Consider the following 12,016-nt stretch of genomic DNA (forward strand, 5'->3'; position numbering starts at 1 on the left):
CACCTGTGCAGGCCGAGGGGGTTTCAAGCTCAAAGCATCTCGCTTCGGATGGCACCGGAGGCCAAATACCGTACGTGGTATTCCATCCCATTCCCGAGGCAGACAGCAGAGAAAAGCCAGATGGCCTCGAGCAGAGATAGGCAGCAAATGGTCCCAAAAAAAAATCCCAAACCCAAAAAAAAAAAAAAAAAATGCCAAAACAAGCTTTTTCTTTGTCTTCGACGGCGCTGTAGCTTAACCACCCACCTATCCAGCATCCGCTCTTTAGCCCGCACGCCCGCTAACCACCAAAGAGTATCTTTCAATTTGGGTTGAATCTATGCTGGGCTCGGACTGGGGATAACCTACATGTGCACATGACCACCTTACCTTTACAGTGTCTAATATTACCCACCAACCGGAGCTTCCTCCGAACAAAAAAAGAAAAAAGAAAAAGTACTGAATCGATTCAGTGACGATGGCAGCGCCTCGGCGACGTTTTATCCGATACATACTGCTCCCCATAGCTGCCATCTTCTTGCTGTACCGAGGGTTCTTCGGGCCATCATCAGCCGGCAGCGACGACGGCCCGATCTTGAATCAAGCTCCCCCTTCCCAGACTGGACCAATTGAGTTTGTTCCTTCTGGCTTCGACTGGGCCACGGGCTTCACGCCCTTCCACCCCCGCCCCGCGGAGCAGGCCCGGCTGCCTCTAGCCTCGGCGAGGAAGCCCCTCCCGCGCGTCCAGCACGCGTTCGAGGCCGACCCGCCGCGGCATGACCAGCCCGTCCAGGAGGCGCGGCAAAAGGCCGTCCGCGACGCCTTCAAGAAGAGCTGGGACAGCTATTCGAAAAACGCCTGGACCAGGGACGAGCTGCGGCCGCTGGCGGGCGGCGGCAAGGACACGTTTGGCGGCTTCGGGGCCACGCTGGTCGACGCGCTCGACACGCTGTGGATCATGGGGCTGAGGCAGGAGTTTGTCGACGCCGCCAGGGAGGCGTGCCGGCTGGACTTTTCCCCGACCGCCATCACCAGGCGCGTCGGCAGCCTCAACGTCTTCGAGACCACCATCCGCTTCCTCGGCGGCTTGATCTCGGCCCACGACCTCAGCGGCGAGCCGGCTCTGCTTAGCAAGGCGGTCGAGCTGGGCGACATGCTGCTGGCTGCCTTTGACACCCCGACCCACATCCCCGGGTTCTGGCTGAATTTTCAGGACGCGGCAAAGGGGCACCAGTCCGCGGGCAGTGGCGACCCGAGCGCGGCGCCCACGTCCTTGTCGCTAGAATTCACCAGGCTGGCTCAGCTCACCGGCAACGACAAGTACTACGCCGCCATCGACGTGGTGTCAAGCATGCTGCAAAAGACGCAGAAAAATACGTTGCTGCCAGGCATGTGGCCGACGCTGCTCAACTTTCAGTCGTGGGAGACGGCGGGCGCCCAGCCGCATGCCGAATTCGGTCTGGGAGCCCTTGCCGACAGTCTCTACGAGTATCTACCCAAGATGCATCTGCTCTTGGAAGGAAGCGATCCCAAGTATGAGGCCATGTACCGAGGCGCCATGGATGTGGTCGAGAAGCACGTCCTGTTCCGACCCATGGCCCCGCCCAACGGCAGCGCCGCCGAAGGCACCATCCCCGACATACTCTTCTCCGGCACCGCCACCGTCCACCAAGACGGCAGCGTGACCAACAACAACGAGGGCCAGCACCTGGCCTGCTTCACCGGCGGCATGTTTGCTCTCGGTGGGCGGCTGTTCGACAATCCCCACCACGAAAAGATTGGAGAACAGCTGGCCCGCGGCTGCGCATGGGGCTACGCGAGATTCCCGACCGGGCTACTGCCAGAGATGTTTGGCACTTCGGTGTGTCCATCCATCGACAAGCAGTGCGCCTGGGACGAGGGGCGGTGGATCAGGGAGATCCAACCGCCGTGGGAGAAGCCCAAGGTCAACAGGAAAGGTGCCGTCAATGGGTTCGACAAGTCGAAACTGCTCCCGACCGGCTTTACTCATGCCCGCGACCCGCGGTACATTCTCCGACCGGAGGCCATCGAGAGCCTCTTTGTGCTGTACCGAATCACGGGCAAGGATGACCTGCGGGACATTGCATGGCGCATGTTCCTGGACATACAGACGGCGACGTCGACGCCGCTTGGAAATGCTGCCGTTGAGGATGTTACCGCGACCGGCAAGGCGAAGCAGATCGATTCTATGGAGGTGAGTTTGCTGTCTTGTTTTGTTTTTACTCTCTCGATTCCTACGCTCCATTCAACACACAAATTAGGGCGAGAGCCTGCGCTGCCAGTCCTCCGACGGAAGTTGACCGCGTCCCCGACAGAGCTTTTGGCTGGCAGAGACGTTAAAGTACTTCTACCTGATATTCTCCGACCCCGAGTTGATCAGTCTGGACGAGTGGGTGCTTAATACGGAAGCCCACCCTCTTAAACGACCTACCAGTTAGACTCCAGCGAAACAGACTTAAGGATTCCAGACGGTGTGTTAATTATAATTGAAGGATACTGGCCAGTAAATTTAGAGGACTCCCAAGGTAAATACAGAAGTGGCTCTGAGCCACCTCCAGTGACCGAAATGACCGGGTGCGCAAAGGAACTACCATTCTGCATAGGACACGCATGCAAACGTGCACACATTTTATTGGCAGCAGCTGCGTTGGAATAACACAGGTCGGTAATGATCCGGCGACAACGTAGGTGGTAGGTAAGTAGCTATACCGAGCAGAAAAGAAAGATACTAGCAACTAGAACTAGGTACAAAGATACGGGGGACGGGCGAGTATCTACAGTACCTGGAGTACCTTAAGTAGCTTAGCTGCGCTCGTGCAACGTAGGCCATTCCCGAATACCATCTGTACCTCTAATATAGACTAGATCTAGAACTAGACCAGACTAGACTAGAGTTAGCTCCCACGATGACAGCTGAAGACCTTCAGCCCCGGCTTCTTTGTCCACGGCGGGGGCTTGCAATTCGGTTTCCTACGCTTGTGGCGCGGTTCGAGGGGCCAGCTGTCATCGACCACCGGCATCTCCCGACTTTTTTTTTGTTTTATCCAGCGGGCGGTTCGGTGTAGCTACCCCTGGACTAGGTAGTTGAGGCTGAGCTCTCGGTGGGTACACAGATTGGCCGGTGATTGCCATGTCGGGAAAGAGGCCGCGGTTCAAGTGGAGATCTGAGGGTTCCAACGCCACAATGACTTGTACGCACAATTATTGGTCGTCGTGGTATGCAGATCCAAGCTGCCTTTTTCTAGCTGTAACATTTCATATAAGACAGTTTGACAGCCATGAGTAGATCTTGCCACCCGTGGTAGGCAATTCGTTGATTTCAATTTGTCAATCTAGTCAGCACTGGGGCTCGGGAACTACTAGTTCTAGAATAGACTAGGTTGTTTTAAGATCCAAATTTTTTTAAACTCGACCGGACATTTCGGCTAGTGGAAGCGATAAACAGTCTATTCTATTCCATCTGGCTATAGATCGGAAACCAGTGACAGCCACCGACGTGTTTTGTTCAAAGATTTGCAACCTTTTGATGGCCTCCGCGCTTCTTCCAGCACCCTTCTCTGCAATCTGCTTCTACCGTACTTGTTTGGAAGGGGGTCTCTGAAACCCAGGGGAACGGTCTACATAGCATTTATCCCTACACTCCGTTATAGGCCTTGTTGTTCTCGTCGTATGGGCTAATCAGCCGCGGTGATGAACAAGTTAGTACAAGTCTTGAAAATCCGGTGTAATTTTGTTACAAAAAAATACAAAGCGTTTATGCCCAATTGCGAGTAGGATATGCATTTCGGCTTTGGGAATTTTCATATTCTACCAGACTAGCAATCGAACTGAGCGCAATACAAGCTTGTTTCTGGTTGATGGGGGGTGGGGTTTGACTGACCCGTCATTGACGTCGTTCCTAATAATGATGTTGTTGGCATCTTGGTGGGTACTGGACTCGGCCGGGGCCGCAGCCGCGGCGCTGGCCAGTGTTAGAATGGCAAAAATGGCGGAAAACTTCATTGTTATAACGGGCCGGTCGGTCAACGAATTTTGTATCAGTAAATCAAAAGCGGGCGATATAATCGTGGTCGTTGCAAAAACTGAGCGAGCGGATACGCGAGGCGGAAGGCCAAAAGAAAACAAAAAGACAGTCTTTATGTTGTGAAAAGAAGGGCAGTGAAGAGAGTCTACGGCGGCATGACAAGTTGGACAGAGCCTTTGTTTATAACTCCTACGTAGCTACCTACCTACTTATCTACTGTTGAACGAGGACAGGGCGGTATACGCGAAGTAATAAAACAATATTTCAAGGCTGTTGAGACCAGGCGCTCCTTCCCGTGGTCGTCGGCGATGACCGCGAATGCTATGGATTTCCCACGAGACCGTTGGGATTCGGTATTTATTTTGCTACGGTGGCTTGCTTCTCATATTCATCTTCAAGGTGACTTGCTTGTCACCTTTATATTATGCTCTTGTCAAGTTGTCAACATGAATCGCGGGTTGTGCGCTCGAGCGGAGGCGTGGCAGTTAATAGGTGGGTGTTTGCGTGATGCGCCACCGACAAGGGGATCAAATCCAAGGACAAAAAAGCAACAATCTAATTAGAGGGAGCTAATGCTGCTTGCAATTCGATTCAATCCATGCTGGTTCACCACAAACCTGATTTTTCTTTCTTTTTTTGATGTCGGTAATGTTCGTTAAATTGCCTGCATCTGCAGACTTTGTTACTCGCATCGACATCCAAATCCCGCTTGACGGCACGATCGGCCCAGGGGTTCGTGTTGGCCAAGACTGCTATTTTATACCATCCAGAGCCATACAGAGCACGATCAAGTCTGCAGCAGTGTGGATGTGAAACAAGGGGTGGCTTGTTGCGGGGTCCCGGAAAGGAAGTTGCCTTGCAGCATCAGCGAATCAAGTCGCGCATGAACCCAGCCCGGCATCAGCCCCATACCCAAAGCCAAGAAAACGTCGATGGCCTGGCCTTCGCGTGATAGACCCCCTTAACCCTTGCTCCACCCCCCTAGGCTCCCCCCATGGACCGTTCAAGCCGTTGAACAAAAGACACTGGCTCGGCCGCTCCCGAGGATGTCTTGACGGTCTATAGTCCTTGCTTTCTTTTACTCTTTACATTCGTTTGTTGTGATCAACGCAGATTGTCTGCTTTCGGTGGTTTTTTTTTTTCTGTTGTTTATTTTTTTTTCTCTTTTAGTTCGTGGCCATTTGGTTGTTGCACTTGCACAATCTTCTATTCTCCATCGGCGTGTTCCGAAGCCATTCACTTCTTGTCTGTGACTTGTTTTTACGTATTTCTTTTTCTACCTTGGTCGACCAACGAAACAAGCCCTTCGCTTCAATAAAAATCGAACCTGTAGAAATTTCGCCAGTGGCAGCTTTTTTTTAACAACAAAACTTCGGCATATCAACTCTGGAGCCTCCCTGAAAGTCCTGGGTTACACCCATATTTTTTTCGGGGATTTTCTTTTTGTTCTAAAATAAAACACACGACTTGATACGACAACATGATCGCACAATCCCTTCTCCTTCTTGGTCTTTCGGCCCTCTGCCAGGCCAAAGTCCAGTTTCTGGTAAGTCTTACAACTAATCTAGGGCTTGGATGGAACAAAACTGACCATATACCCAGGGTGTTGGTATCGCGGGTGGTGACTTTGGCTGCCAAATCGATGGCACCTGTCCCCTTGGTTCTACCCAGCTTCCCCTGGGGGGAAATGGAGGAGGCGGCGATGGGCCCGGTCAGATGAACCACTGGGTAAAGGACCGTGGGTTGAATATGTTCCGGCTGCCAATCTCGTGGCAAAGCCTGACGAACAACCAGCCCGGTGGACAGCTGGACGCGAGGAACTTTGGACGCTATGATCAGTTGGTGCAGACCTGCCTCAAGACGGGCGCGTATTGTATGATCGACATCCACAACTTTGCGAGGTGGGACGGCAAGATCATTGGGCAGGGCGGCCCCACAGACGAGCAGTTCGCCGGCCTGTGGACGCAGCTGGCCACCAAGTACGCGGCCAACGAAAAGGTCGTCTTTGAGCTCATGAACGAGCCGCACGACCTCGACATGGCGTTCTGGGCACAGACCTGCCAAAAGGTCGTCACCGCCATCCGCAATGCCGGCGCCACCAAGCAGATGATCCTCCTGCCGAGCAGCAACTTCAACAGCGCTGCGACCATCGTCTCCAGCGGCGATGCCGACCTGCTCATGGCCATCAAGAACCCCGACGGCACTACCGACGGGCTCCTGCTCGACATCCACAAGTACCTGGACGTCGACAACTCGGGCACCCACCGCGAGTGCACCACCGACAACACCGCCGCCTTTCAGACCGTTGCCGACTACCTCAGGGGGATCGGACGCCAGGGTCTCGTCTCGGAGACGGGAGCGTCCATGGACGGCAGCTGCATGACTGCCTTTTGCGCACAAAACGCGCTGATAAATGCCAACTCGGACGTCTTTGTCGGCTTGGTCGGCTGGGCGGCGGGCAGCTTTGCGACGTCTTACATTCTCAGTCTGACGCCTACCAAGAACGGAAACACCTTTACCGACAACGCCCTCATGAACCAGTGCTTGATAGACACTTGGCTCAACTCCAAGGATGTTACTCCTCAGCCCCAGCCGCAACCGCAGCCCCAGCAGCCCCAGCCGAGCCCACCTGCGCAGCAACCCCAACAACCCCAACAACCTCAGCAGCCCCAGCAGCCCCAGCCAAACCCCCCTGTGCAGTCTGCCTCGGCATCCCGCAGCCTCAACGTGACCACGACGCCGGCTGGCCCCGGCAAGGTGCAGCAGCCGACCGCCGCCCCGAACGGCACGCGCCCCGTCATCCGTCCACCTCCCCCCGTCTCCGAATCTCCCTCCCAGATCCTGCCCACGGGCATCTACAACCCAAACAAGCAAAAGCCTTCCGACTCGCCCACGACCCTGCTCGTCGCCCAGGGCACGCCGACCATGCCTGGCGTTCCGCCATTTGCCGTCCCGACCACCGCTGGTGCTCGCCCGTCGTCGAGCGGTCCCGACAACTTCCCAGGACCGTCGACCCCTCTCCCCACTGCCGGGGCTGGCGCGACGATGCCGTCTGCTTGGGGTCTCGCCGCGGCGCTGCTTGCGGGTGTTTACTTTGTGTTATAGCGAAAGCTGGTCTTTGGTGGTGGTTGTTGAACAAGACACCCTTTGTTTTTTTCGTTTCTTTTCTTAATGGGGAATACGCACGACTCTGTGAATTATGTAAAGCTAAAATAAACATATAAAAAAAATGTAATAGTGCCCAACGAATCCTCCTCTTCGTACTACTGTTTGTACCAGTGAGCTGAAGCTCCTGCATCCCTAGTCGAGGTAAGGTACCTATCTCGGTACCTGGTAGGTACCTAATAGGTAACTAGGTAAGGTAGGTAGGTAAGGTCCCGAGGTACTTTGCTTGACATTGGTTGACATCTTGTTGGCCTGTGTCCCTTTCGTACCCCTATGGCCGCTCCTTCCCATTCTGGTAGGTAGTTACGCACGCGGTTGCCACCATCCCTCCTGCCAGCCGCCAGGGCACGACTTCCGACTTCCCTTTAGGCGTACCTGGAACTATGATAAGGGACCAACAACAGAAATGTTTCCATCGAATCCTCAACGGCTGGTGTGGTGTCGTGGCTCACGCCCGTTAAAGCCCCGAGACTGCTTGTCTGCATAGGCGCCAGTACCATAATTACCGTGAGGTACTAGGGGGTTTTCCGGAGAAGCTCAGGTTCGATTCCCGACACCGGCATTCTTTTTGTGTTCCAAAGATCTAGATTCTTCCAGGATATGGCGACAAAGGGGAATGCTCTTGCAATTCTTTTATTTATCCCCTTTGGTATAGACTACACAGCCCAGTACCGGCCGTCTCAAAAGCTGCTTTTTGATATCGGCCGGGCCGATTAGTCCCGGCGACCTGAGATTTGTCGTCATCACTCTCTTTTCCCCGGTTTCTGGCACCTTCACCATGCAGATTTGTCGACGCTGTCGATATCACCCACCAGTAGGCCATCGACGCGGGAATTCCCAAGAACTGCCGACAGCTTATGCCGTCGACACATGTGCGCCTTTTTACAAACTGGGTACTGGGTCCAAAGTGCCAAGTCCTGTTGTACAGCTCAACAAGATTATGTGGTTTTCCAGTCTGTTTATTGTAGCAAATTTCCTAGCGTTTACAACATCGGGCACACATTTGTCCTCAATGCCAAGGGCAGCCTCTTGCTTAAGCCCGTACGGATGAACAACTTATCGGGCGTTGTCTTGGAGCTTCTGACGTACAGGGACTGAGAAGTCGGGTAACTGCAGGTTCGGTGGGTACGCGGGCAAGGATTATACGTGGAACTAGGCCGGCCGGGTAGGTTTCTATTGCACTAAAAACACCGTCAAAAACAAGAGCTCCCGTCAATGACTAATGCCAGTGACTTCGGTAAATATAGCCTCCAACAGTTTCCAATGGCTACCAACTTCGCCGTTAACACGGCCTAAGAGGTTTGCCCCCACAATGCCTTTCAACACTGAATGACCCTCGTCAATGGTTTCAATCCTTTGATTTCCCACGAGAATGCATGGGTTGGTTTTCATCACTGCCTATTAGCTATATCATAGTAAGTGGCGACAGGATGGACAGCATGCCTAGCTGAAGTCATCCATCCCGAATGCGAAAATATCCAAACTAGAGCATAACAACGAAAAGGTCCCTAAAACAAATCCTTGAATTGAAGGTAAACGCCGGCATCACTCATCCCGAGCCCATCTCCAGAAGGCCCCTGTCCATCATTGTTCCCATCATTACCGCCCCCGCCGCCAACGGGACTGTACTCAGACGGTGGAATGCCGACTATGGAGGAAAAGGTAGACGATCCGCGCCCAGAGTTGGCAGCGGCATAGTCGGATTCGCTCATCGATGTCATTTGGAGCCCGTTTATGCCAAAGCAGCCCTCGAATATGTTCTTCATCTCGCTCTGCAGCGCTAGCCCATTCTGCTTGTTGTCCAGCCCATTGTCGTGACCATACTGAAACCCTGCCCCGGTTGGGCCTCGGCTCGCTGGCGAGTTCCCATTGCCCCCCTGCTGGACTTGCTGCGGCTGGCCGAGCTGAGGAGGCGGAGGATAGTTTGAGGACTCGACATTGTTGCCGCCGCCGTTTTGCGAGTACATGTAGTCGTCCATCCCGGTCATGGCGTTCATCCCAGATGTAGACATGCCCGACCCATGCATGGACAGATCATCCGCCTGGTTCCCTGAGTTGTGTTGCTGCTGCTGTCGGCCATTGACCATGTTGCCGCTCCCGTTTTCTTCAAGACCTACACGCGTCGTGTAGTTCTTTAATGATTTGACTGTGCGCCATAGTCGCTGGGATACCCAGCTCTTGGCTGACATGTCCTTGATGAGCTCCAGGGCAGTGTAGAAATCTGAACGCACGACGCTGCTAAAATCGACGGGTGCGTGTGCGGAAGCCAGAAAAAGGACCGCCATTGCCGATGTCAGGAACTGATGGTAAAATACCTGGAGCCGCCTGTAAAGATTGGTCAAGTCGTTGAGTTTTTTGAGATATTGTATGGTCTCGCGCGCAAGGTCGACAACCTTCTGAGCCAACTGCATGTTGTTTTGGATACTCATGGCACTGTGTAGCACAGGGGTATGTAGCCATATGCGCATCTGTGATTGTTCTCGTTCGGTCTTTGTGAGTCGTCTTGCCATCAGGCACATAAACGAGGACGCATTAGTACATACCTGGTTCAGCCTTAGACTAGTCCACACCTGCAGCTTCTGGGTATTATATGTCAAACTCGACGGTAGCGGTACTACGTCTCGCGTTGGAGACTTGACCTCGCTTGGCAAGCCCTCATACCAATCGACAATCTCACGATCGAGCGCTTCAAACTCTTCTCGCTTGAGATCAAGGACGAAAGCTGGCTCAAAATAGTCCACCAGCCTCCAGATTTTGGCGCCCAGTCTCGAGTATGATATCATGGCCGCAAGATACGGATATTCGTCCTTAACGATCCTTGTTAGTCTGATTTACTGGAAAGACAGGTTCCCGGAGATACGACATTGGAGTATTGTCATACGTACCAGGCGTGGTAACCGAGGATCTATCATGTCGTCCTGCACAGCAAAAGGCAGGCCGGTCCCAAAGCTCCATCTCCTGTCGAGCACATACGAGGCCCAGAAAGTAGTGATTGCTGTGTTGCGATCTTCTTCAGGAATCTTCATTAGCCCCTCACGGCGATGGAGTCCCAGCTCGAGGCAAAGTCGTGTAACCTGCCCCACGACCCGCCATGCGAATATCTCTTCGTTGTTAAGGAAGCGGTATCCAGCATACAGGCAAAGAACCGGAAGATTCGCCACCTCGCTGGGCTCGCTCATCAGCTTTCGATCCAGGATGTGCCGGATGGTCTCGAAAAGTTCCGTGGCCTTGGGGCTATGCCCATGCCCTTCAACAACCATGGCACAGCACATGATGATTTTCAGTCTGAGCGTTGGTATATCCATCAGATCCACGTCTTGAATGAGCGCTGCATTCTCGTCCTTTCGTTTGGTGGCTTCCATCCAGCTCGCCAGGTTGCGAGCATGCTCCATGACGGTCTCTATATTGATGACTGGATACATGATTCCAATCTCTTCCTCGTGCACCCTGCACAGACGAAGCATCTCATGCTTGTCATATAGCCAGAGCGGGTCCGTCGCCCGCTTAGGGGCCGAGGGATCTAGGGGCAGGGAGGCTGGAATCATGCCGGGAGGCGACATCTCGAGAGCCTCCTCAGCAGCAGCGATATTGTCGTCATTTCCATCATTGTTGTAGCCCATGTTATGCATCGAGGTCTTTGCGACATTGACGCCATAGAGACTGCTCGTGGGACCACGGAAACCGGGTGGTGGGAAAGGCGGCAGGGACTGTCGTTGCAGCGCCGGGTCGGTGTTTGAGGACGTCGAGTTCGAGACGGACGGGGCTAGCAGACTGGTCACTGCAGGACCGTTGCGCGGATCGGCGGACGGAGACGTGTGGTGGTGACGAGAATCCTGGTGCAGTGTGTCTTGCCGTAGCGAGTTCATGTTGTCGAAGAGCGTATTTACTTGCTCCTGCAGCTTCGCTATCTGTTCCGTCATTCGCTTGTAGTCGTCGGACTCCTTGAAACTGCTCGAGCAGCAGTTTGGAGAATACAGACATGCTAGGTTCAGATGCCCACATCGCTGGCATGGTTGTTGGCCGTTACATTTTATCTTGCGTCGTTTGCATTCGTTGCTAGAAGGGTGGCAGTATCCCTGTCAGCCCGAGTAGGCCTTGCTGTAGGATTCGGGGAGGTTATTTACCATGCTATGGATATGTACTGGATGTCATCGTTAGCACTGTACTGTACAGGGGGATGGGCGTTAGGGGCACACTAACTCTGTTCCTCTTGCTTCTCTGCTGTTTCGGACCCGATTCTTCGTCCTCGGGCCGGCGCTTGTTGCTCGTTCGAGCGCCGCCGGGCTCGGAAACACTGGGCGACTGAGACGCGGCATCGGCGGGATTGTCCACACGCGGCCCAGCTTGCGGCGTCAGCAGAGAGCCCACAGATGTACCACCTGCAGCTATCCGCGGCGGTTGTCTTAGGAATTGACGCAAATCGCTGACTTGATCTTCCAACAAGTCCATGTCTGTGTTCAAGGTGCTTCGGTGCGAAGCATGGTGGAGGTCCAGTCCATCAAAAGAGTCCCGACAAGAAAGGGAAAAAAAATCACACTCAAGATCTCAGTTCGCGGCTGGATGCGGTCCAGCGCCCGCAGTCGGCCTGGCCCGCACTTTCCAAGTTCTGAACATCCCCACGGCCCCGCTGGGAACTTCCGCTCACGTGATTGGTTCTTATGCTACGTCTGGCCGTTAGCTTCGAGAAAAGGCTAGAGAAATACCGGTATTAGCGAGCTAGAATGATAGTCGCTTGACGAGATTGGCTAAAAACATAGACTTGAAAGTCGTCGTGGATGACGACCTGAACTGTCACGGACAACAAACGCCAAGGATTTGTGACCAGCA

At 53.8% G+C, this 12,016-nt stretch overlaps 4 protein-coding genes across 4 annotated transcripts; 2 read left to right on the plus strand and 2 right to left on the minus strand.

Moving 5' to 3' along the window:
* Nucleotides 1-168: 168 nt before the first annotated feature.
* On the plus strand, nucleotides 169-2,933 carry MGG_11599 (endoplasmic reticulum mannosyl-oligosaccharide 1,2-alpha-mannosidase). Its single transcript, XM_003718719.1, has 2 exons — nucleotides 169-2,194; nucleotides 2,316-2,933. Exons 1-2 carry the CDS (start codon nucleotides 458-460, stop codon nucleotides 2,436-2,438), a joined length of 1,860 nt encoding a protein of 619 aa, XP_003718767.1. The 5' UTR covers nucleotides 169-457; the 3' UTR covers nucleotides 2,439-2,933.
* Nucleotides 2,934-3,634: 701 nt separating this feature from the next.
* On the minus strand, nucleotides 3,635-4,002 carry MGG_17478 (uncharacterized protein; the record flags this gene model as incomplete). Its single annotated transcript, XM_003718720.1, has 2 exons — nucleotides 3,635-3,674; nucleotides 3,881-4,002. 2 exons carry the CDS (start codon nucleotides 4,000-4,002, stop codon nucleotides 3,635-3,637), a joined length of 162 nt encoding a protein of 53 aa, XP_003718768.1.
* A 1,030-nt stretch (nucleotides 4,003-5,032) lies between these two features.
* MGG_00319 (endoglucanase VIII) lies at nucleotides 5,033-7,129 on the plus strand (the record flags this gene model as incomplete). The annotated part of the gene is made up of 2 exons (XM_003718721.1): nucleotides 5,033-5,570; nucleotides 5,627-7,129. The coding sequence occupies exons 1-2, from the start codon at nucleotides 5,505-5,507 to the stop codon at nucleotides 7,127-7,129; spliced, it is 1,569 nt and encodes a 522-aa protein (XP_003718769.1). The 5' UTR covers nucleotides 5,033-5,504.
* A 1,234-nt stretch (nucleotides 7,130-8,363) lies between these two features.
* On the minus strand, nucleotides 8,364-11,764 carry MGG_00318 (fungal specific transcription factor domain-containing protein). The gene is made up of 5 exons (XM_003718722.1): nucleotides 11,390-11,764; nucleotides 11,314-11,330; nucleotides 10,075-11,245; nucleotides 9,733-9,996; nucleotides 8,364-9,657 (listed from the first exon to the last, which is right to left on the minus strand). Exons 1-5 carry the CDS (start codon nucleotides 11,636-11,638, stop codon nucleotides 8,698-8,700), a joined length of 2,661 nt encoding a protein of 886 aa, XP_003718770.1. The 5' UTR covers nucleotides 11,639-11,764; the 3' UTR covers nucleotides 8,364-8,697.
* Nucleotides 11,765-12,016: the final 252 nt, after the last annotated feature.

The sequence above is a fragment of the Pyricularia oryzae genome, chromosome 5 (assembly GCF_000002495.2).
Source record: "Pyricularia oryzae 70-15 chromosome 5, whole genome shotgun sequence".
Classification (NCBI taxonomy): Eukaryota; Fungi; Ascomycota; class Sordariomycetes; order Magnaporthales; family Pyriculariaceae; genus Pyricularia; species Pyricularia oryzae.